This window comes from Capronia coronata, assembly GCF_000585585.1.
Source record: "Capronia coronata CBS 617.96 chromosome Unknown acBCG-supercont1.7, whole genome shotgun sequence".
In the NCBI taxonomy this organism is placed as follows: domain Eukaryota; kingdom Fungi; phylum Ascomycota; class Eurotiomycetes; order Chaetothyriales; family Herpotrichiellaceae; genus Capronia; species Capronia coronata.
This window is the reverse complement of record NW_006912899.1, coordinates 1,291,677-1,314,316: the sequence shown is the minus strand read 5'-3', so window position 1 is coordinate 1,314,316 and position 22,640 is coordinate 1,291,677. Positions and strand designations below refer to the sequence as shown.

Below are 22,640 nucleotides of genomic sequence, written 5' to 3'. Positions count from 1 at the left end.
CTGGATGACGCAAAACTAGGCACTAGTACTAGTACTAGTGCCTTAATGCAAAAGATCACGTCTGACGGATGGGTTTCACACTTCTTGGTGAGTACATTGGCATCTTAGAGGTATTAAGGTCGATAATTCTTCTGTCAGTCCCCCACGGCGAGGGAACTGTCACTGCACTCAGGCTGCAGTGGTCAACGCCTTCCAGGATCATATGGCGATCACAACTTGAACTTGAACGTGAGAAGTAGAAGTTAGAAATTAGAAGTCAACCCAGGTACATGCTAGGGAAATCATTTCCTGAGGGTGCCTTCCACCTCGCTTGGGACGCAAAGACGTGCGGTGCCACGAGGACCCAGCATTTCCTGCGCTCAATCAAGCGATGGACACCTTCTTCTATGGTCGAGCGGACTGTCTATGGTATCCTATAGTATACGGCAGGTCTGTACAGAATATCGAAAGATAGGTATCTTCACCCTTCAGCTCTTCAGCGGCTTAACAGGTGTCTCCACCATCAGGCTCATGAGAGAATGAGCCACTTCAGCCGCGGCAAGGACAGTCGTCTCTCCCACGTTATCATAAGCGGGAGCGACCTCGACCACATCTGCTCCGATCACTTTCAGACCCTCCAGCCCATCCAGGATGCTCAAGAGCTCTCGGGTCGTCCATCCGCCGACTTCAACCGTGCCTGTGGCCGGTGCAAAGGCAGGATCCAGGACATCAATGTCGACCGAGATGTACACGTGCGAGTCACCGACACGGATCTTCAGCTGTTCAATTATGCCCTGAACACCGATCTTGTCGATGTCCCGAGCCGTGATGATTTCAAACCCGCAGCGCTTGTCGTTCTTCCAGTCGTACTTTTTGTTCATGGTCGGCGCCCGGATGCCCGCGTGCGCCGACGAGTTGAGAATCAAGCCCTCCTCATGGGCAATATGCAGGAATGTTCCGTGATTCACGCCTGCATAATGGGAAATCCCACCACCTAGGACTTTCGGGTCCTGGCAAACACTGCGGTCAGCATGGTTTATCGCATCAACATCATCAAGGAGCGAAGCATACCCAGGTGTCAATGTGGCTGTCGAAATGAATCACACTGACTGGACCCCAGTGGTTGACCGTCGACCGCAACGCTGCCAGCGTCGTGGTGTGGTCACCACCCAGGGTGATGATCCGAGGCACGCTTGCCACCTCGGTGGTATTGGCCGTGCGGCCGGACACGATCTTGTGCGCCTCCCCGAGCTGCTGCAAGGCTACGGTGTTGTCGAGGAACGTCAGAGGTGCATCGCCGCAGTCCACGATCCTTGCCCAGGACAGGAACGTGTTGTCGTGGGTGTAGGGGCTCCAGGCGACGGGCGCCTCGATTCGTCGAGAACCCCTAAATAGACAAGGTTCGTTATTAGGTATACAAGTACATACCACGCCAGACCAGAACGGAACTGAAAGGTTAGGATTTTGAGACCACGGTCGAATATTTACTCGACAAATATTGCAGCAGACCCAACTCTGGCATCACTGAACCTGCCACATCGAGCCAGTCTCGTCTCGCAATACACGCGTGGGTTCTCTTTCCTTGTCTGCACTTACAGCCTTATCCCGGTGGGGCCAAACCGCGCTCCAGGTCTTCCTGTAGTTCCAGTATCGAAAGGAGCCCCCAGAAAGGCAATGTCGTACTTCTCGACATCGTTGTCGGGCGATAAGCAGTGGACCCAAGGTAGATTGGAAAAGGTCGTCAGTCCTGCGAACTTATCATAGTCTAGCAAATGATCCTTGTCGGCGCCCACGGCAGACCGATAAGTCTGATAGTAGCCCGGGTTGGCAGCAGGGTTCAAGTTGTGAGAGGTGCTATGGTCGGAGTTGAGCTTGGCTTGTACCGGAGCGGAGGGAGGGAAAACAATGTCTCGGGCCACCAAGCTGTGAGGGCACAGGAAGAAAAGGACCGTAGAGGAAAGCGAAAGCGAAACCTGGAAGGAGAACATCGACATGATTGAATGATCAGCAGCACCGATAAATTAATGGTATAAGAGATCCGTGTGCTCGCAATGTCCTGTCCAGTAGTAGTGAGCTGGCCAAGCTGCACCTCATGTTAAGGTGTTGGTAAACCGAGCGATGTGAGTGGCAGGGGTTCAGTGCCAGCGAGAGCCTGTCGGTCTAGACACAAGGCGATTCGGGACACTAAAGAGACAATGGGTCTCTTGGCCTCGACTAACGAAGGGTCCGAATTGTGCTTAAGAGCTGCGATAGATATCGCGGCATTGAATCTGCATGCACTAAGCAGTATGCCATGGCGCGAGGCGCTTTCGGATCCGATGTGCCTTAAGACTATCAAGACATAGATAGACTCTCGATTTCTCTTGGTAGGGGATTGCAATACCGTATTCAAGGTAGCAAATCCCGAGAAGAGACAGCTAATCTATCTATCTCCACTGGGGGAGATGATAACAACGATAGCCATATGACAGATTGGTCGATAGCCGAATAGGGAGATTCTATCTGTGCCTTACGATTGGGTCACCTTGTCTTGTCTTGTCTTGACGGTCTATCAACTCCGAATCTGTGTCTGTGGGAGCCATGTTACTCTGGACAACTTGAAGGAGACGGCCATACTACAGAGTAGTGAGTACGTAGGGTCTACGTGGCAAGCTGGGCATCTCTGTAGGAGGACAAGTACTCCAGATTGAGATAGCGTTACAGAGTACACAGTCCTAGTACTCTGTAGAAATGATCCTCGCTGATAGCAGGGTATGATTCCCAGTATGCCTCAAGTTAGCCTCGTCAGCCTTCTTCACGTTGCCTAACTGGGTCTTCCACGTACCACTTACCTACTACCTGTACACAGTACTGGACAGTGGCCACAGTAGAAGAACAGCCACCTCCGGACACACTGCGAATTCAGCCCCAACCCCCAACTTGAACGTCGGCACAGAACTCAGATCCCTCATCCATCTGCAGCCATGATGACGGCCTTAAGAGGTGTAAGAACCGTCCCCCTAACCCCTCACCCCCCTCTTTGCTCCGCCGCCCCGGCCGGCCTGCGGTAGTCGGTCTGGGCACCAGTGCCAAGATCCCCGAGGCGGACTAGTGGCGTCAGCCCAGCCTGACGAGCCTGAATTCACTCTCCCGGGCGCCCACTAACCACTACGTCCTTCCACCCTGGCAGCGGCTTAGCACTCGAGGCCCTGGCACGGCGGCGGCATGTTCTTTTGGATGCGCCCAGTCACCGTCAACAGGTTATTCTCTGATCGCTCGAGAGACCGGCGCGGCTAAGACCACGCTCCTCCAAACAGCTTCCAGCATCTCGGTTCTTGGTCGAGATAAGCCCATCCCGGAAGCAGAAAATGGCACCATGGGCCACGGTTCGTCACACTGCAGTGCATCAACCGTCAAGAGTCTTGGTCATGTAACCCTCTCGCCAGGATCTCCCGAACTTGAACGTTCTTTACTGGTAGGCCTAAAAAGTCGCTTCAAAACAGCTAAGTCAAGCCCCCAGGCCGGTTCCAGAAAAAAATTGCGCCGCGCCACACATTCGATCGTCTGAGATGTCCACTACTCACTGCAGCTAGGACGGGGCGTTAATGTACTTTCCTTCCCTTTCCCTGCGTTGGCGGCGAGCGGGTTGAGTGGACCGTGGCCCATGTCATCGACGAGGCCGTATGTACCTTGAGATTGGACCCGTTGCGACAACCACGTATCTTATATGAGAGATCGAAGTCCCTTGTCTTGTCATGTCATGGAGAAATAGTCCCCTCTCGTCTCGTATATCCATGCTCTTTCTTCAGTCTTGTCCCTCAGTTGCATTGAAGTCTGTTTGATAACACCGCTTGGGCTCCCATCATGTCGTCTTCCGCCCATGACTACGGCGAGAAGAACATCCCTCCCCACATCTTGGACGAGACCCCTCTTGCTCGAGGGATCCATACCCGCTCGCACTCGCACGATGACGAAGACATCCGACGAGGCTCCAAGAGTTCTCGCAAACACTCGGTCGTTGCCGCGCTCAAGTCCAACTACGGACTGGCCGAAGTCCCCTCGGACACTGAAAGCTTCAATGTCAGCTACGATTCGACCCACCGAAAGCTCAAGCCTAGACATATCCAGCTCATAGGTATTGGGGGAACCATTGGCACGGCTTTGTATGTCCAGATCGGCCGTGGTTTGTTGAACGGGGGTCCCGGGTCGCTGTTTCTGGCTTTTACAATCTGGTATGTCTCCGGATCTCCTTTTTCTCTTTCCTTTTCATTCCTGGACGCTCCTGGGATAAGGAAAGAAACAAGCACCTGCAGAGTGTCGTACTCTTGTCTCAAAAGAACAAGCAAGAATACCAACAGCCAAGCGCCGGGCAGCTCGTGGCCTCACATTGACAACCAGCGCTTGGCGACTGCGTCCTTGGTACCAATTGCTTGGTTCGGAAGAACCACAATCTTCACTGCTCAGCCGGACCAAAGAAACATAGCACCACATATCATCCAGCATGCCTTGACTCTGACACTAACAATATTCCCCAGGTGTTCATTCATCCTCTGCGTGACGAACTGCATGGCCGAAATGGTGACGTACCTGCCCATTTCGTCGCCATTCATCCGTTTCGCCGGACGCTATGTCGACGAAGCATTCGGCGTGGCGGCCGGGTACAACTTCTTCGTGTTCGAGGCGATGCTGGTCCCCTTCGAGATCGTGGCGTGCAACGTCATCATCCACTTCTGGTCGGACGTCGTGCCGGCGGGCGGGATCATCGCGATCGTGATTGTGCTGTACGGGATCATCAACGTGTTTGCGGTGCAATGGTACGGCGAGTCCGAGTTCTGGCTCGCCCTGGGCAAGGTGCTCCTGATCATCGGCCTGATCATCTACACCTTCATCGCGATGCTGGGCGGCAACCCGCTCGGCGACCGGTTCGGGTTCCGCTACTGGAACAACCCGGGCTCCTTCACCGAGCTGTACTACGACGGCTCGCTCGGCCGGTTCCTGGGGTTTTTGCAATGTCTGATCCAGGCCTCCTTCACCATCGCCGGGCCCGACTACGTCTCCATGGCGGCCGGCGAGGCGGAGAATCCGCGCCGCGTGCTGCCCAAGGCCTACAAGGCCGTCTTCTACCGGCTGACGGCCTTCTTCATGCTCGGCTCGCTGTGTGTCGGCATCTTGGTCCCCTACAACGACCCCGAGCTCACCGAGGCCTTTTCGTCCGGCAAGCCCGGCGCCGCCGCCTCGCCTTACGTCGTGTCCATGAACCGCCTGGGCATTCCGGTCTTGCCGCACATTGTCAATGCCATGGTCCTCGGCGCCGCCTTCTCCGCCGGCAACAGCTACGTCTATTGCGCCAGTCGCAGTTTGTTCGGTCTCGCCCTCGAGGGCAAGGCGCCCAAGATCTTCACCCGCTGCACCAGGAACGGCGTGCCGGTTTATTGCGTCCTGGTCGTCTTGTTGATCAGCTTGTTGAGCTTTTTGCAGGTCAGCAACGACGCTGCCGTGGTGTTGAGCTGGTTCGTCAACTTGGTAGGTTCCAAACCAACAGAAAAGAAAACAACCATCTGCCCAAGCTGCACTGCACCTCAACGAGATATGATGTACTTTTCTTCCAGATCAATGCTAATAAACATCTTCTCTACCCTCCACACAGGTGACTGCATCACAACTGATCAACTTCGCCGTCATGGCATTCACCTTCATCAAATTCAAAAACGCGCTCGACGCCCAAGGCATCGACCGCAACAGCCTCCCCTACAAGTCGTGGCTGCAGCCGTTTTCGGCCTACTATGCCCTGACGGGCTGTTTCATCATGACCTTTGTCGGCGGCTACACCGTCTTCCTGCCCGGGTTCTGGGACGTGCCGACCTTCTTCTTCAGCTACACCATGATCGGCGTGTTTCCCATCCTGTTCGTCGGCTGGAAACTCATCAAGAAGACGAAATGGCTGAAGCCGCACGAGGTCGATCTGAGGAAAGACATGGATGAGCTGGAAGAGTATGAGAGGAACTATGTGCCTAGACCGCCGAGGTGAGTGACTTTGATGCATGACACCACCCATTTTTAGACCACGTCCCTTCGTTCCCCTTTTGAACCTGCGAACCAAACCGAACCTGGAGGACATGTCACATCCCTTTTCCTTGCGTCAATGATGCAGATTGTTTGATGCATGGTTTTGTTGGGCATTCAACCAGTGGACAGAGTGATTGGCTGACTAGTATCATTTCGCGTTACATTAGGAATGCGTTCGTCAAGTACTTTGACAAAGTCTTCAGCTAGAACTCGTGGCATAGCTCCCGAGATCTCTAGACATGTTACTGATGTTGATGGATCGGGGTTGGCATATACGCGACAGTAAAAGAGCGGTATATGATCTGCCGAGAAAACAAGGAGAATATGTCGCTGCCCGTCGTTAGGTTCTTCCGAGACCACAGAAAGCTTGAATACCATGCATAGGCTGAGTGGAACCTGGGCAGGAAAATCGCGGACATATGTGCGCGGTTCATGTCCTGGTGGTTTCTTAAATCAACAGCGAGGCACGAGTCTACCCCAGATCATTTCGAAACGGTTCATTTCGAGGTCGAACAACACCGCACTTCGAACTTGTTTTTCAGCTCCTCGCTATTGATGTCTTCTGTTCTCTGCTACACCTACAGCAAGGTCCGTCCTTGTTGAGAGTACCGAGGGCTCCAAATGTAGATCGTCTCCGTCCCGCCAACTGAGATGGAGATAAGGAATTGAGAGGTCTTCCGAGACTTGATATGAGACGTAATGAACGTAGCTTGAGTCACGTCGCTGCACTATTTTGTGCCACTTGTTCGCCCACATGGGAGGAAAGGGAGGCATTTGTGTTGGGGGGTCAGCATAATTGGTGCACTGGTTGAATCGGTTGCTTGAGACAATAGAAGGCACCGCACGAGGTCTGCAGCCTAGATTCTCAAGGGAGGTTCAGCCATGCTGTCTTGTGGCGTACCAATGCTGCGCGGCAATCGGTCGCCGACTCCCTGTTAGTGTACAGCGCTAAGATCCCTTCTCGTCGTCGAGGACGATAGTGGGGAAGTGTTCGTGTTACCATCTCCGAAGGGCGGGTCATAGGTGTATATTAACCTTGATCCCGCAACGACCCACCGACGAACAGTATAGGAAGAGGCCTCCAATACTCAGCTTCCAGCACTCCCAGCTGGTGAAGGATTGTCTGCCAGGAGGCATCGTACTACATTTCCCTCTCAGAGCGAGTGTGCGCGGCGACTGACGAGGTTGGGGGTAGCGGTAGTAGTGATTGATAAGGAGCTGGTCGACGAGCGGAGGTGCGATGTATAGATTATGCTCCGTTTCAGGAAGTCCTGTCCCGTACCCAATCTGTTCAGGACTGCTTCAGTATGTCGGGATCTTCCCAGTCCTTTGATCGCCGTTGTCAATGGCGAAGGGGGTGCGTTACGGGCTCTGAGCCGTAGAGAAATCGTCGTACATCCTGGAAATCTGCTTCGGGCTCTTGGCCAGGTGAACCACCATTAAACCCATTCTGCCCTCAAACTGCCTCGTACATGACTTCGCTCTTTCTGCGTTCAGGACCCAGCCATGCTCCCGGAGGAGGCTGAAGCAGACCATCCACTTCCTCGATGATCTGCTCTCTTCGCTGTTGGGCGATGCGTTGCTCTTCTTCGTCGCTTTCCGTCTTTGCACGCCCATTAAATTCGGCAGCAGCGGCGTAATTTCCAGCACCGCCTCTTCCAGGATGAAACGGATACTGGGTCGTTGGGCTGCCGGCCTTGGCCGAGCTCACACTCAAAGGAAGACTCGGACTTCTCTTTGCCTGGCTTCTCTCGGCCGGGGAAACGTAGTTCCCTGCGCCGCCTCGACCGACCGAGAGATATTGTGCCGAACTCTGTCTCAGGCGCACCGTCTCTGTATTGATATGTTCTAGTTTGGCAGCCGCTTTGCGACGTTCGTTCAGTGAAGTCTGCGGTGCCGGCTGGGACTCGAGGTCGAGCGGGGAAGACGACTTCTTGGGTTTCAGCTCGGTTTGCCAGGTGAAATTGCCGGCCCCGCCTCTTCCTGTCCGCACGTAGGGCCCGTATGGGGACGAACTGGATATGGAAGATTGTGGACTGTGTGCGGTAGCGGTGGTGTAAGGCGAATCGGAGGTCGAGGTCGAGGCAGAGGCAGAGTCGTGGTGACGGTCGGGGAAGTCGGATGTCACAGGAGACACGGACGAGGCATAGGAATCAAGCAGCCACGCGGCCCAGGATTGTTGGGAGGACATTATGTTTATCTTTTCTTTCGAGGATGGCCTCTCCAGGATCCTTGGTGTTCGTGTTTACGCGTCTGGGCTGTCCTGACTTGTGGTGACGATAGAACGAGGGACAGGAGGTGGGTCTGGAGTAAACACCCCGCCAGCGCAAGTGATGGTATCGGATGAGCGGATCCCACACCAGCAGAATTTAGAGATCTCGACGACGACAAGATCCAGGAAAGGATGTCTGGGTAGAATCCAGATCCACGGCACCGGCAGCAAAAGAGGCAAGATATGACAAGATGAGAGAGGATGGGGCTTTTTGGTTTTTTGGCTTTCTGCAAAGGGTCTGGGCGATGTGTCATGGTCGAAGCCACAAAACAGAAGAAACGACAGCCTTCAGCCTTCAGCCTCACGCCTCACCCGGTCCGGCGATCAAGTGCCAGCGTATGATCCCCCATGTTGATCCCCCGTGTTATAGGTGCTGAAAATGTTGGCTTGGTGGCCGACTCTTAGCTTTCGGAACGCGCTTCCAATCGCGATGGTTGCGAACTCCGTAGGAGTGAGATCAGCCTACAGAGCTGTATCTATACTTACCTAGGTAGGCGATCAGACTTAATATAGGTATACATCTGCTTAGCGACGGTGTCTGCTGAATTGAGGCTGATCTTGCTTATTGTTTCTTGAGGCTGCTATAGAGGATAAGAAGGTGAAGTTGTCCATATGTAAAAGAGCATGGATCCTGTACTGTTACACTACCTACACACTGGCACCGGAAGTGTGATTAGGTCCACCCATTGGAATGCATCATTATGTACCGTATGTAGACGTGAATACTCACAGTAGCCGGGCTTGTTCTTGCGGAAGCATATCCGCTGAGATCATGTCTCACCATGAACACGATCCGAGTGCGTACTGTATCTGCTGCTGTGTACCTACCTAGGTACCGTAGGGACTGTGGATAGGTACCTAGTAGGCAGCTGTCTGCCCACTGCCCCGTTCCGTTCGGCAGACTCGGACATCCCAACCTGATGGATGATACCCATTATTGTTTTGAAACCATTATGATGGCTGTTATCGCACCGTATTCTCTGAATCTGGCATCTCACTATACTGTACTGTGGTTAGTGCTAGACAAGCCGAAGTCTGCATCTCTGCATTCGTTCACCCCTGGGACAAGGGGCGCCGGTGCCCACACTGCAGGGACCGTTGACGCTTGTTGGCCAACAACAAACAAGCTGCCCATCCTTTTCTTTAGCGGCGACGTTATCTATCAGCCGTCCGTGATAGCACGAGATAATCCGAGTTAAGTTCGGGACTTTTAATGATCTGGCCGCTTTCGGAAGATAAGACAAGGCATATTTGCTCAGCGCATGTTGGAGACGGCTGTAGATCCGATGTATTTCCAGTGTACTGGATGCTCCTCCAGTGAGATATATTTGGCGCACCAACATGAAGGGGAGCTCTTGTGCTGTGGACAATTCTTTCAGGGTGTGGTCACTCCATCTGGGCTGAACCATTTAGTAGCAGTGATCAATACTTCAAAGGAGTATTGCAAGTCGTGATGTTGTTTTTGTACTCTGTACTGCGGTAGGGCTTGTAGATCAGAATACATGGCTTATGGGGATCAGCGATGATGATTGATGCTTTCGGTGCCACGCGGATCAGCACGCCCGAAAAAAAGTTGCCCGGCAGCATGGACCGTGGTACCTGATGTGCTCGATCAGGTCGTGTAAACTGTGGTCCGTATATTATTTTTGTTATTGGGTACTGCCAACATCAGGACCCCATGCCTAAGGTACAATGTACGCGTGCCATCACCGGCATGTTCTCAGCTTCATGATGTCTCTGGTTTCAGGCGATGACGAAGGCGTAGTGAGCTTGGTGACGAGTGCTGGCGCTGACCTCGAGCACTAACAGGACCCAAGCCCCATCCAAGTAACCACGGGACGGGGACGGCGACGACGGCGACGACGACGACTCCGCCCGTATCTTAGTATCATGGTCACCTACCATGTAACTAACTCCGTATTGCGGGCAATTGCCCACCACCTGGCAGTCACCACCTGCGCCCGCCAACTGCGCCGATGACGGCATCGTGGATTCGAAAAGCCGCGTGACTGTGATGTTTCGCGTACTATTCATCAGCCGACCGTGGAGGCCACAAAAAGTGCCTACCTGGTAACCTTGTAGGACCACAGGAGTAGGAGTCGTAGGATAGGGATACCTGGCAGTGCTCCATAGCAGCAGGCCAATGCCTTACCTGCTGCACCTGTTCGCATATGGAACTGAACACTGTGGCAGTTTGTTGGACTATGGCTGGATCTTGTTGCGACAGCTCAATTGCCACCATGTCCACTTGCCTTGCACTTGCACTTGCACTTGAGGAGCTATAGTACTAGTACGTACTACAGAGTATTAGCACGCACTTTTGGGTGCGGGCGAGACGCCCGTTGGTTGCGTTGGAGCTTTCGTGGCAGGTTAATAATAATAATGGCGGTACTTAGTACTAGTTTGAGGGGTCAAGGAACTCCTCTTTCTATCCCTATCTGCCAATCAGCCATTAAACCACTAGTCTGCCAATCAACACCTAGGTCGCTGTGGCTGGCGGGGTTGAGGCATGTTAATTTGTGGACTTCAACTTATGCCCGCCGCGGCCTACTGATTGTTCTGTACGGCAGCGCGCATCTTTACCCTGCGAGTCTTTAGCACAGTGACTCTGTACCATAACTGGTAGAGGCCCTCCGAGTCCTTGCATCCCTCAGCTCGTGCGGTGGGAGAGGAGAGGAGAGGAGATGGATCGGAGAACTGAGAGCTGCAGTGACCGGCGACAAGTGCTCCCGGTGGCCAGGTTCCAAGTATGCACATCACTCCTCACAAGCCCATATGAGGCCCGTTCCCTTGTTGTCTCGGCTTTGCTCTACTCTGTAACTCGTCCCGGCATTCGCTCTTTTTGCTTTATTAGATGGCCAGTGGCCAAACAGGGCATTTTTGAGTATCACCATGAAAGCCATGCTTTGATACAGGCAATATCACTATCCGCTGTGTCGAGAGGCACCCAGAGCATGCGTTTGGAGCTTCGAGCCAGTCAGTAGGTACCTGGTGGTTAGTCAGGTACGCAACAGGCCGTCGCCTTGTCCTGGGGGCTTGTTGGAGAGGGACTGGACTGGTACTTGTTTGGACCTGCTGCCCTGCTTGACCCATGACCATGTCGCATGTCGACACTCTTGTAGAGGCATCCTTGCCGTGACCCTGGCTCGAACCATCCTCGACCCATCCCGCGCACTTGGCTGATGATCAGTCCTAGTAAAGATTGACAAGCCGTTATCCTAGGTCCTGCTCAACTTTTTTCTGGGGCCCTTCACTATCTGTATTCCAGGCGTTCTCAGCCCATTCGCGTTCGCGTTCGCATTCTCTGATCTTTTTTCCCTCCGTTCGGGGATTGTGAAAGCGCGCGTGTAGGGGACGAAGCAATCATCTCAGCCGCCCGTCTCGGTGAGACGCTGGGACTGAATGGTCGTTGAGCATACCGAGTCGAGTCCTGTGTAGACATTAATCTCCTGCACGGCCTGTTAGGCACTTTTCGCAGACCCAACCACGGGCGACCCCGCTGCAACCAGAAGCAAGGAACCACTCTAACTATCGCAGCCAAAAGCGCGATTGCGAGGGAGGGGAAAGCCAAAAGAATGGTACGTTCGTAGCCACGAACTGTTAGAATTAGGTATGATTAAGCCCCCCAGAGAAGCGCCATGGAGAAGGATCAGCATCCCTCATCACAAGGCCTGACTCCCTAACGAAAACCGTCTGGGAGGTACTGTACTAAATCTAGGTAGGTAGTAACAGGGGTCGACCTCTCTGTACTAGGGCTGTCTCGTCCTCCTGCCAAACTCAGCAGCTGATTGTCTATGTGTCGTGTCTGTCAAGTCAGTGCAGTGTGTCCCTTTGGCCATCTCCACAGCCACAACCACAACCTAAACTACCCTCGCTCGCTCTTCCAAACGGGCGAGGACGCCAAATCCACTATCTTCCGCCATCCATTCCACCATTTCCACCATTCCACACGCCCACACTCCCACAACCACTCTGTGCACACAATCCCCGACTTTCTTCTTCCTCGCTCATCGTTGTCTGGACCGTACCACACCGTGATTTGGATACAACTTTCTTAATCGGGGATTCACTCGATTGCGCTTCAGCCGCAGCTCATCGTCCAGGCTCGATTGCTCGTTCTTTTTGGTTGCTCCCAGCTCTACCTCCTACTACGCGACTCCCCAACTCAATCGGTCCGGAAGTCTGTCACCCCACCACGCAACACCTCCCGTTGCCGCCATCCATCTCCTGACGGCTCTCAAGTCTCAAGACTGCCGCCAGTTTTGAACTCGAGAGTCGTCTCAAATTCCTACGCCCGTTCTTCATCATGGCGTCGTCAAAGGTGAGTCGAGTCGAGGTCCTGGCCCATGCCCAAGTTGACGCCCGTGCTGACAATTCCTAAACAAAGGAACAACCAACTGCTCGTCCCATCTCGGGCAGTTTTTCCAGACACGCTTCGTCCTCTTCGAGACAGCACTCCCACTCCTTCTCCTTGGCTGCCTCCAATCCCACCCACCGAGTCAATCGTCGGAAGAGTATCAACACAGCCGCCTCGTCCTCCACTGCCCAGGCTGCCATAGTGGCCGCGTTGAGGGAACAGGGGGACGCGTCCGTCATGCCGCTACAAGGTCACAGGAGAAGCATAGGCTCTAGAAAGATTACGGAAGCACACTCGATGAGTGCCCGGCCGAGCATTCACTCCTTTTTCAACGGTCCTCCGAGCGCGGCCTCGGGGCAGGACAATGATGCGCTCGAGGACAATTCCAACGATGATGATCTGCCTGCGTCGTCCAAGAGACTGAGCAACAAAAGCCGCAACAGAAGGGCAAGTGAGGGCTCGTATCTCACCAAGGGCGAAGGCAAGAAGGCAGGCTCGGACTTGCGGTGTGATACTTGTGGGAAGGGGTACAAGCATAGCAGCTGCCTCACCAAGCATCTGTATGTCCTGGTCCAGTCAGGATAAGTCGCTGTGTTCTTGTAACTGATGCTTTTTAGGTGGGAGCATGATCCGGCATGGGCCATCACCTCCAAGTTGCTCATCTCCAAGCATCAGCAAGTTCAACTGTTGGAAGCGGCTTCCGTCTTGTGTAACATGACTGTGGAGAACATGACCATGGGCCAATCCGATAATGAAGCGTCCTTCAACGATCCCAGTGACGGCTCATCTGCCTCTCCTGGCTTTTCCTCGTCCGAAATGCAAGACGAGCTAAGCTCGGTTGAGACCACGCCGCCTCCCATGAGCGAAGCCGCCTATCCGGTCCCGGGCTCAAAACGATTCAGCATCAGCGGCAACCATGGATTCTCCCGCTCCTACCGATCAATCCCGTCCAGTTCATATGCTGAAAGTGTCGTGTCGCCTGGATTACCACCTCACCGATTTTCCGGTGTAGACTTCCGCCCGAGCACGTCCGGAACTGATGACGGCACCCTTGCAGCTGCCGCAGCTGGCCTCACCTTCAACAGCGGCACCCCTCGCACCAAACCAACCTTCCTAGGTGTGGACGTGCCCCCTGTACCACCGCTGCCGCAACAGTACCAGTCGTTCAACAGCAAGTCCTCCGACAGCACATTGACCACCGTTTATAATCCACTGTTGCAGCTCCATCCCCCCACCTTGACCCAGAACCTGTCAGAGGAGCGAAACTACCGCGGCAGCAACGATGCCAAAGAAATTCAAATGGATGATGAAGAGATGTTCAGGATGGAAGAATAGGACCCACGTGCCCGGCGAACCGATATGTTTGGGTCTCTCTGGTCCAGTCTTTCAATGACATTGCTTTCTACACTCGTTTGGCAACACTCTTTGGAAATTACACCATCTACTGTACGTATTTCTTGGTGGCCAGAAAATCAGAAACGAACAATTGTGTGGGACAACAGAGATCCCCGATGACAGATGGGACGGTCCAGCAGGATAATGATCAAAGCCACCCAACACGGACTACTAGATCCGTACACAAGTTTGGGGAGACTTCGACGCGTTGCCGGAGGTTTGCCGACAATCAGGAACTGCCGCCCACATTGAATACAGGGGATTGCGGGCCACCTGCAGCCTTGCTGCAGTGTTCTATATTGGAAGTTTCGAGGAGGAAAAGAAGAAACCAGAAGCTTATACTTTCCCTACTCCGCGGACAGAGCCTGAAAGCACCGAGGAGTTGACTCATTTTGGAATGAAGTTGACGAGGTTAAAGCGAGTGGGACTGTCCCCGGTTCTTGCGCTGAACAGGTTGCAGTTACCACATCTGAACCATTCTGAATTTGGTTGAAGGCGTATTTCATGGCAGGCCGGATCGACTGGGTTGGGCTTGTGGCATGTTTGGAAGGAGTGATATCATAGCAGGCCTTCTTTCGTGCCAACCCAAGCTCGACGAGGCTTGGGTCTTAGCTGTCCTTCAAGGATTAATCGATAGTCCAACTCTGCGATGGTTTGGCCCGCTAACGAATCAATGATGAAGCTTTGCTATAGAAGCAGGTTCCCGTTCCTTGCGTTTATCATTTACTTGCGCTCGATTGTTTTGATCTTCCTGTCATCCCCACCTTTCGATCTGCATGATAAACATGTGTAGCGTTGATGATTGTCATGCCAGGTTAGGCTGTGTCCGCGAGCTCCGCATCACTGGCGTCACGCTGATCATGGCTGGAAGATCCGAACCATCGAAGTTTCACAGGGTCGTACTGGGATCTAACTACGAGACCCTGGAGATGACCACCCGCGGCTGGGGTAGGATCGGGGATCGATTCCTAACACACCAAAGCCAGATCTATGGCCGATCCTTAAGATGCGGCACGGTGCAGCAGGCTGCGGCTCATAGCTAGGTAGCTAGGTACCTTCCAAGTACACAGGTATCTGCCCGGTAGGTGGTCCGTTGTGTTCTACATGTTCATACCAAGCCTTCCGATGGTCATTGTGCCTTGAAACTCAGGACTGTCCCATCTTTGCAGTGGCAGGCAATGTTGCAAAATACTGTATGAGACATGCAGAAGCGACACGGCCCCAAGGCCCTCCCGTCTGTTCGCATTGCAACTGCAACTGCGATTGCGCATCTTTGGCAGTATACAGTTCTGACCTCGGTGTTCTAGAGTGAGTGGTACGGCAGGGACTACCTACCTGAACCGGCTAGTAACGCCTATCATAGACACATCAGATAAGATACTATAGTGTAAGAAGATAGGACAACGTAATGCCTTGGAATGCCCGACCGGCCTCTCCTCCGTACTATCACAGTAGATTAGATTGTACCGACACCGACTATACCTTGTAGACCTAGCTTCTATATGCTCGTTAAACCCACAATCTCATATCCTTGTCTTCAACAGCCTCGTTTGTCAACACTGACTTCTGAGCGGTGCGGTCCGGACTGAAAGTCGCATTCTGGTGTGGGAAGTCTCCGAGGCTGAAAGGCTGCTCAAAGCGGTTCGACAGACATGCCACTGAAGGCGAAAGAGATCCTAGCTCACCCAGGCTTCAAGTCGCAGGAATGGGACCTGCCGCCTACGAAGCAGGGGAGGAGTGAAGTCGCCAAAGGACGGCCGGGGGGTCCGTTTAAGCTTCATTGGGAGATCCATGGTACTGGAGATGTCAAGCTGGTTGTGAGTTTTTCTTGCCCTTTGGTCTTCTGAGTACTCCGGTGTAATGTCCTTCAAGAGGTGGAAGGAATCATTGTTTCATCGTGCTTTTTGAACCGCCAGAAAGAGATGTTATACAATACAGCTTTGTTTTTGGTGCACTTCGCACCAGCATGAGCAGGAGAAGTGCCTTGTCCAGCATTAGATGCGGTCGGATGACGATATCTCCCCTTCCAACCCAGCACTATCCTCTTCCGCGTCTCTCAGAATTGCGTGTTAATGCTCTACATTCTGTCTCTAGTGGATCATGGGTCTCGGCGCCTATCGAACCCAGTGGAAGCGACAGACCAAATACTTCGGCCACGAGCGGGCGCAGCGGTATTCGAGTCTCGTGTTTGACAACCGCGGCATGGGCCTCAGCGACAAGCCCACGTGTCGATACTCGACGTCGGAGATGGCCAAAGATACGGTCGATCTGCTCGAGCAGATAGGATGGCTGCCGGCCGAGTCGTCGTCCTCGCGAAAACGCAATCTCCACGTCATCGGAGTGAGTATGGGCGGGATGATCGCGCAGGAACTCGGCCTGCTGATCCCCGAGTCCATTGCATCGCTGAGCCTGGTGTCTACGGCTCCGCGCCTCGTGCGCACGATCCCTTTCATCCAGAACCTCCGCGAGCGGATCAACATGTTCATCCCGCGCGACATCGACGTGCAGCTGGACGAGATCGCACACCGCTTGTTCTCCGACGACTTTCTCCGGCAGCCGGATACCGAGCAGGCACCGAACTATCCGACCAACCGCGACCGGTTTGCCGCGGGCGAACTCGCCAAACGAATGGACACCCAAGGCTTCACCAAGAAGGGGTTCGTGCTGCAGGCCATCGCGGCCGGCTGGCACCATAAATCGCCGCAGCAGCTCAAGGAGCTGGCGGACCGGGTCGGCAGGGAGCGCATTGCTGTGCTGCACGGCACGGAGGATCGCATGCTCACGTTCGTCCATGCGAAGCTGCTGAAGGAGGAGCTGGGCGAGGGGATCACGTTCAAAGTCTGGGAGGGGAAAGGGCATGTGCTGATGTGGGAGGTGGAGCAGAGCTATAATCAGTTCCTTGAAGAGTTCTTTGACCGGTGCGAGAGGTTGGAAAGTTAGAGGCAAGACCATCTTTCGTAGGAGCAACATTGTAGATAGATAGACTTAGGTGTGTACACCTAGATGGACCTGGTTGTGTCCAAGACCAGAGGCGGCTCGATGGTACACCTGAGTAATGTCCAGAGGTAGATACGGCTTGATTGTACACCCTATATACACGCAGTATCTCAGTTTGTGTATGGGCTTTCGTCAAATACGATGCGACTATGGATCGCGTTGTGTCTTGAACATAAGATGGCAAAAAGATGTTCAACATCAGGTAATTCCTCGTCTGATTGTACAAGTGTCCAGTCCACCATCGTCGAGTGGAGATATACTGTACAGAACCCTGGAATCAACACCTAGCTCAGTCGCTGCTGCTCTTCCCGATCAAAATCGCAAGCCAAATCTTTGCATGCTTGTCGCCAATGTATCCCACCCATTAAAACGCCTGCGCTATGCCATGAAGATGTAACTCTAGTCAAACAGTCCCCGTGACTTTTCCATGGCCCTCTTCTCTTCAGATGAGATTTCGCCTCGTGGCCCATTTTCCTAGCCAGGGCCCAGCGGTCACCCGTTTCGGTCAAGAAACTCCTTCGCCTCGTTGATTTTGCTGGCCAGGTAAGGACTGCCCCCTCGATCGGGATGGTTCGAGAGCATCAACGCTCTGTGATGTTTTCGGATCTTGTCTTTGCTGAGTGTCCGCTCGCTCAGGTCCAGAATCAGAGCGGCCTCGCGCTTGTTCATTTTCGGTTCGAACCCGCCTTTGTAGAATGGTCGGCCGAGAGCGTTGAGACCGTTGGGGTTGCGCCATCGACGGAAAGCAACTAGACCTGCGCGACCCTGTGGCAGAACGTTGGTTAGTAAGACTATAACACTGGGATGCTGTGAAAAGAGAAAAGCGCATAGAAGAAAAACGTACAAAGAAAGCAGCAGCAGCAATGCCGGCGCCAACGGCGACTGTGGATGCCATGGGATGCGATGTAACAATGATTCTGCAATCACGGTGTAGATGATGTCTGTGATGTCGATTTGGATGTTTGTATAACCCTCTTAGGGGCAGAGTGTGTTCAGATTCACAGGGTTGAAGATGCTAGAAAGGCTGCGATACTCGAAAGTCTGACTGACTACCTAGTAGTCCGTAGTATAGTAGCAGTACAGAACTGTGAAAGATTCGCCTTCGGCGTGAATGTCGGCTCTGTTGCCGGATCGGGAGGTTCCGGCTTTGGGGGAAAATCTTGGCAAGAATTTTCGAGAACTCGAACTGCAGTCGTAGTAGTACAGCGGATGGCAGAGAAGTTGTCGCAGGACGATAAGTGCAACTTTTCAAGAGGCCGGTCAACAGTCTTGCTGTCAACCAGATCACTCTTTACAGGGTGCATAAAGCCCAGGACACTTTTGAGACGTGAAACCACCGTCCTCCACGCCTGTCTTTTTTGTTGCCGACGCACCAGGTTAGACTGCACAGCTTTTCAGGTGCGGATTCAAGACCACCGCTCTTCGAAAGTATCTATCCGCCATCATGAGGTATGTCGACCTTCGCCTTGCGCAGCCAGCTGCAGTCAAGATTGTGATTCCCAAAAAAGACAAACAGACCTAACACGCTTATAGGATCGAGACATGCCATCTGTGCTCTCGTCCAGTCTACCCGTCGAAAGGAATCACATTCGTCCGCAACGATGCCAAAGTCTTCCGGTTCTGTCGGTCCAAATGCCATAAAAACTTCAAGATGAAGCGACAGCCGCGCAAACTCAAGTGGACCAAGACATCGCGTGCGCTGCGTGGCAAGGAAATGATCGTCGACCAGAACCTGCTGCTTTCCCAATTTGCCAAGAGACGCAACGTCCCTGTGAAATACGACCGGAACTTGGTCGCCGCCACGATGAAGGCAATCGAGAGGATCGAGGAGATCAGATCGCGACGCGAGCGTGTCTACACGAGAAAGAGGCTCAGCGGCAAGGCCCAGCGCGAAGCGAAGAGACGGCAGGACCTCAAGGTCATCGCGCAAGGAGAAAACCTCATCCGCAAGGAACTCGCGGATCTCGAGGCCGCGCGTGCCGAGACGGAGCCCATGGCCGAACATGTCAAGGTGGAGGTCGAGATGGAGAAGTCCAGAGTCGTCGGCGAAGAGAGACTGCGCCAGAAGAAGAAGAGGAAGATGCTTGTTGGTGGCGGCACGGAGGAGGAGATGGATTTGGATTGATCGTGAGCTGCCTTGCAGGCTGCACTGGATTCTCAGTCTGACGAGTTCACAATCTTATGCGCCACGATACCCGGTGTTCAAGGAGTTCAGAGGGGAAGGCATCAAAAATGGGAAGTCGAAACTTGAATCTGTTCGGTACAATGAACATATTTCTTCCGTTGCGCAATGTTTGTGTTTGTGCAAGATGCACGCTAAAGGCCTGTCATGGCATGATATTCTTTCAAGCTCCCTCATATTGACCAGTCCGAAACCGTTATCTTCGTCTCGTCTCGGGATGACTACTGACTACATAGTATCAAGTGACTATTTAGTGGCTAGTGTGGACAAAGGAAGAGATTCCCGAGGGTGAGTCGAGCATATGGGCGATGGGTACTACACGGGATGTAGAGGAGGCAGCCATAAGTACGGGAACAAAATCAAAATTAAAGACACGGCGGCGAAGTTTATACTATATTGATTCGTATTCACATGACTAGAGAGATATCGTGTTGCTCATCCTGTTGCTCAAGGAGTGACCAGAGGCTTCCATGACATGCTTGGATCGGTCAGGGGGTGAAGGTGAGGCTGTTCAGGGAGCTCCTATCTAGTAGACACCAAGATGCTCGCTGCATGCTCATCTTGTGACGACGTAGTCCTTGAACTCTTTCGTCTTCAGGCCCCGTTCAAACATAATGTCCACTTCTTGGTACGTTCTCCCTTTCCTGTAGATTCATGTCATGGTTAGCAGTATTCGGTAGTATTCAAGATGGGTATTGTTTTTCAAGTCCACTATCGCAGGGAGTGACTTACAATTCGGGAACTCGGAAGTATGACCACAGCAGGCACACAGCTGCAAGGCCGCCGAAGAAGAAGCCGAGCTTGCCACGCATGTTGGCTTGGTCTGCGTTGATCATGTAGGGTATGCACACCGTCATGACAATCCCTGCAACCGCTTGCACGGCGGTGGCCAGTGCGATTGTCTTACCGCGGACTCTGGTTGCCGAGACTTCACAAAGCAACACAAAGCAGACCGGACCGATGGACAGATCGTAGATGAAATTCCAGATCAGCATCAACACACTCTGCGCCCATGCGATCGCTGGCCGACTGTCGTAATTGGGAGCGCAGTCTAGGATGGCAATGATGAACTGCAGCACGGCCAACAAGGCAAGCCCCGAATTATAGATAGTTCGCCGACCGAAATAAATCAGCATCACCCAGGAAAGGCAGGTGCCCACGAATCCAATGGCAAGGAAGCCGACTCCCATGTTGAACGCTTGATCCGTCGGTAGCCCGGCCACTACGGCGCTGTTAGTGGTGGTTGGTATATCATGTGAAAAATGGGACTTACATTCAAAGAAGTAAGTGGCATAACCAACCAGGTAGATGCCTGAGAGCACCTGGATGGTGTAGACACCTATGGCGATCTCTGTTCGAACAAGGTTGATCTTCTTGAAACAGTCCCAGTACGTCGAGCCAGACTCCATTTCTCTTTCGAGCCGGTCCGTCTCGATGATCATGGCCAGGGTAGGTTTGACGTCAACATCGGGCGAGGCTAGTCTTTTCAGAGCCTTTTCCGCCTCCTCGATTCGACCTTTCCTCTGGAGCCACCACGGGCTGGGAAAATGTCAGTAAGCGAAGCCAAGAAGTAGTCTGGTGACCCTACCTTTCTGGAGCAAACGGTAGGCCGATGAGAATCACCAATGGCCAGAACCACTGGGCACAGAAAGCGCCACTGTAGGCCCAGTGAGTGTCGAGCTTATGGGTTCCAGCGATGACAGCGTTGGCGAGCAGCTGGCCAATGACGAAGCAGATGTTTGTGCAGGATGTGAGCACACCTCGCAGCGCCAGGGGGCACACTTCCGACGCGTACGCCGGAGCGATGACCGCATAGGATCCCAGCACAAGGCCTCCGAGCAGCTCCCCTGCCAGGAGCACGGAAAGCGATCTGGCGAAGAACTGAATGAAGACGCAGCCCGTGGTGAAGATGACGCACGCCCCGAACGTAAGCTTCCGCCCGTACCATTCCATCGGGTACGCCGCGAAGAGAGCCCCGACAACCTGGCCGATTGGGTTGCCCATGCTCAGGCCGGTCTGCCACGGAGCCGAAATGATCCAGTTGCCCTTGTAGAGGTACCCGAAGTCTCGCTGGAACTTTGGGGTAGCGTATAGCTGGCCGATAAGCTGCGGGTCAAATGCTGTCCTGTATAGCGAGGCGTCAGGTCGTCTCTTCAGTTTGTATTGCAAGATTGATCCCGCTTACATGATAACACCGAGGGAGAAGAACAGAGACCATCCGACAGCGGTAGGATACAATTTGACGGCTTGGAAGAAAGAATGGCCATGTTCTTCGTCTGCTGCGACACGTGCCTCTGCATCGAGGTCTTCGAGAGAGGCAGTGGCTATCATGGCAGCCGCATCCTTGTTAGTTTCGACATCTTTGTCCATTATTTCTGGGTTCCCCATCTTCGATGACTGCCAGCGACAATGCAAGGGTGGGAAGCGAGAACACAGGAGGGTATCATGTGGGCAGGAACTGAGCAACTGATATACATCTCCGTGCTGTCGGGGAGATAAGAGGTCGAAGCCCTCTATCAACTTCATATCACCCCTGCTGTTGGTATAGATATGCATTCATGGTGAGGCGGCCGAATACCCGTTACGAGACAATTGTCATTGGATAAACTTACCGCCATAATCCGATGGTGGCTCGTTGTCGGCCTGACATACAAGAAGACGTTGCCGATCTTCGTGAAGCTGGATGGTGTTCATGATAGAGGGAGTCGCCGCGAGATATCACGGGCCAATCTGCAACGCGGACCGACTGCCCTGTGTGCATTAGTAGCAACGCGATGGCGAAGCTACCTTGAAGCGAGCACCCATTTCGAAGAAGACTTCCGCATCTTGAGGCTTTGAGCGGGGATGTGCGATGACCGTTGATAACTGTAGTTGCTCTATCGGTTGCGGTCACCTTGATAGGAGGAGAAGCTGGAGAGATAGAGAGATAGCTTCGATCAACGGGGGCAACAGGGGGGTGACATGGAGAACTACAAGGCTGATCCACGGCTGAGTAGAAGGGCATCAAGTGCAGTATTGATACATACGGAGGAGCATACATGCCATATTTACATCAGGTATTTGCCGACAGAGCAGGACACCGGAACCGCTTTAAGGCTCACAGGATCAACTAGCAGTCCAAATAGTCAGTATGTCGATATGGCTTGCTCAGGGTGATGTGTGATTGACGATTCATGGGCGCTCTCCATGTTGGTGCAGGACATTGTCGCAGGAGCCCTAACCAGTCATTAGGTCCGGTAGACACATCACAATTTTCTCAGGTTTGCATCCTTCCTTGAGACAGGCGCCCTCTCCATCTGTCTACATAGCTATGTCGCAGGAATGGCCAGCCGTCGATACCCTCAGGGACAGGCGGCAGTTTGAGACTCTTTTATCCTTCCTTGGAACGGACTGCCTCCCTGACGTTATAACAA

The 22,640-nt window shown here is 53.3% G+C and overlaps 8 protein-coding genes across 8 annotated transcripts; 4 read left to right on the top strand and 4 right to left on the bottom strand.

The window, feature by feature from the left end:
- Positions 1-467: 467 nt before the first annotated feature.
- A1O1_08033 (agmatinase) lies at positions 468-1,973 on the bottom strand (the record flags this gene model as incomplete). The annotated part of the gene is made up of 3 exons (XM_007728897.1): positions 468-989; positions 1,051-1,366; positions 1,576-1,973. 3 exons carry the CDS (start codon positions 1,971-1,973, stop codon positions 468-470), a joined length of 1,236 nt encoding a protein of 411 aa, XP_007727087.1.
- A 1,849-nt stretch (positions 1,974-3,822) lies between these two features.
- Positions 3,823-5,986, top strand: A1O1_08032 (uncharacterized protein; the record flags this gene model as incomplete). The annotated part of the gene is made up of 3 exons (XM_007728896.1): positions 3,823-4,190; positions 4,494-5,481; positions 5,606-5,986. 3 exons carry the CDS (start codon positions 3,823-3,825, stop codon positions 5,984-5,986), a joined length of 1,737 nt encoding a protein of 578 aa, XP_007727086.1.
- Positions 5,987-7,480: 1,494 nt separating this feature from the next.
- On the bottom strand, positions 7,481-8,215 carry A1O1_08031 (uncharacterized protein; the record flags this gene model as incomplete). The annotated part of the gene is made up of 1 exon (XM_007728895.1): positions 7,481-8,215. One exon carries the CDS (start codon positions 8,213-8,215, stop codon positions 7,481-7,483), a length of 735 nt encoding a protein of 244 aa, XP_007727085.1.
- A 4,387-nt stretch (positions 8,216-12,602) lies between these two features.
- Positions 12,603-13,988, top strand: A1O1_08030 (uncharacterized protein; the record flags this gene model as incomplete). Its single annotated transcript, XM_007728894.1, has 3 exons — positions 12,603-12,617; positions 12,684-13,213; positions 13,271-13,988. 3 exons carry the CDS (start codon positions 12,603-12,605, stop codon positions 13,986-13,988), a joined length of 1,263 nt encoding a protein of 420 aa, XP_007727084.1.
- Positions 13,989-15,700: 1,712 nt separating this feature from the next.
- Positions 15,701-16,988, top strand: A1O1_08029 (uncharacterized protein; the record flags this gene model as incomplete). The annotated part of the gene is made up of 2 exons (XM_007728893.1): positions 15,701-15,865; positions 16,143-16,988. The coding sequence occupies 2 exons, from the start codon at positions 15,701-15,703 to the stop codon at positions 16,986-16,988; spliced, it is 1,011 nt and encodes a 336-aa protein (XP_007727083.1).
- Positions 16,989-17,537: 549 nt separating this feature from the next.
- On the bottom strand, positions 17,538-17,940 carry A1O1_08028 (DnaJ like subfamily C member 19; the record flags this gene model as incomplete). The annotated part of the gene is made up of 2 exons (XM_007728892.1): positions 17,538-17,810; positions 17,890-17,940. 2 exons carry the CDS (start codon positions 17,938-17,940, stop codon positions 17,538-17,540), a joined length of 324 nt encoding a protein of 107 aa, XP_007727082.1.
- Positions 17,941-18,489: 549 nt separating this feature from the next.
- A1O1_08027 (large subunit ribosomal protein L24e) lies at positions 18,490-19,170 on the top strand (the record flags this gene model as incomplete). The annotated part of the gene is made up of 2 exons (XM_007728891.1): positions 18,490-18,494; positions 18,579-19,170. The coding sequence occupies 2 exons, from the start codon at positions 18,490-18,492 to the stop codon at positions 19,168-19,170; spliced, it is 597 nt and encodes a 198-aa protein (XP_007727081.1).
- Positions 19,171-19,783: 613 nt separating this feature from the next.
- Positions 19,784-21,615, bottom strand: A1O1_08026 (uncharacterized protein; the record flags this gene model as incomplete). Its single annotated transcript, XM_007728890.1, has 5 exons — positions 19,784-19,871; positions 19,960-20,449; positions 20,501-20,766; positions 20,816-21,352; positions 21,413-21,615. 5 exons carry the CDS (start codon positions 21,613-21,615, stop codon positions 19,784-19,786), a joined length of 1,584 nt encoding a protein of 527 aa, XP_007727080.1.
- Positions 21,616-22,640: the final 1,025 nt, after the last annotated feature.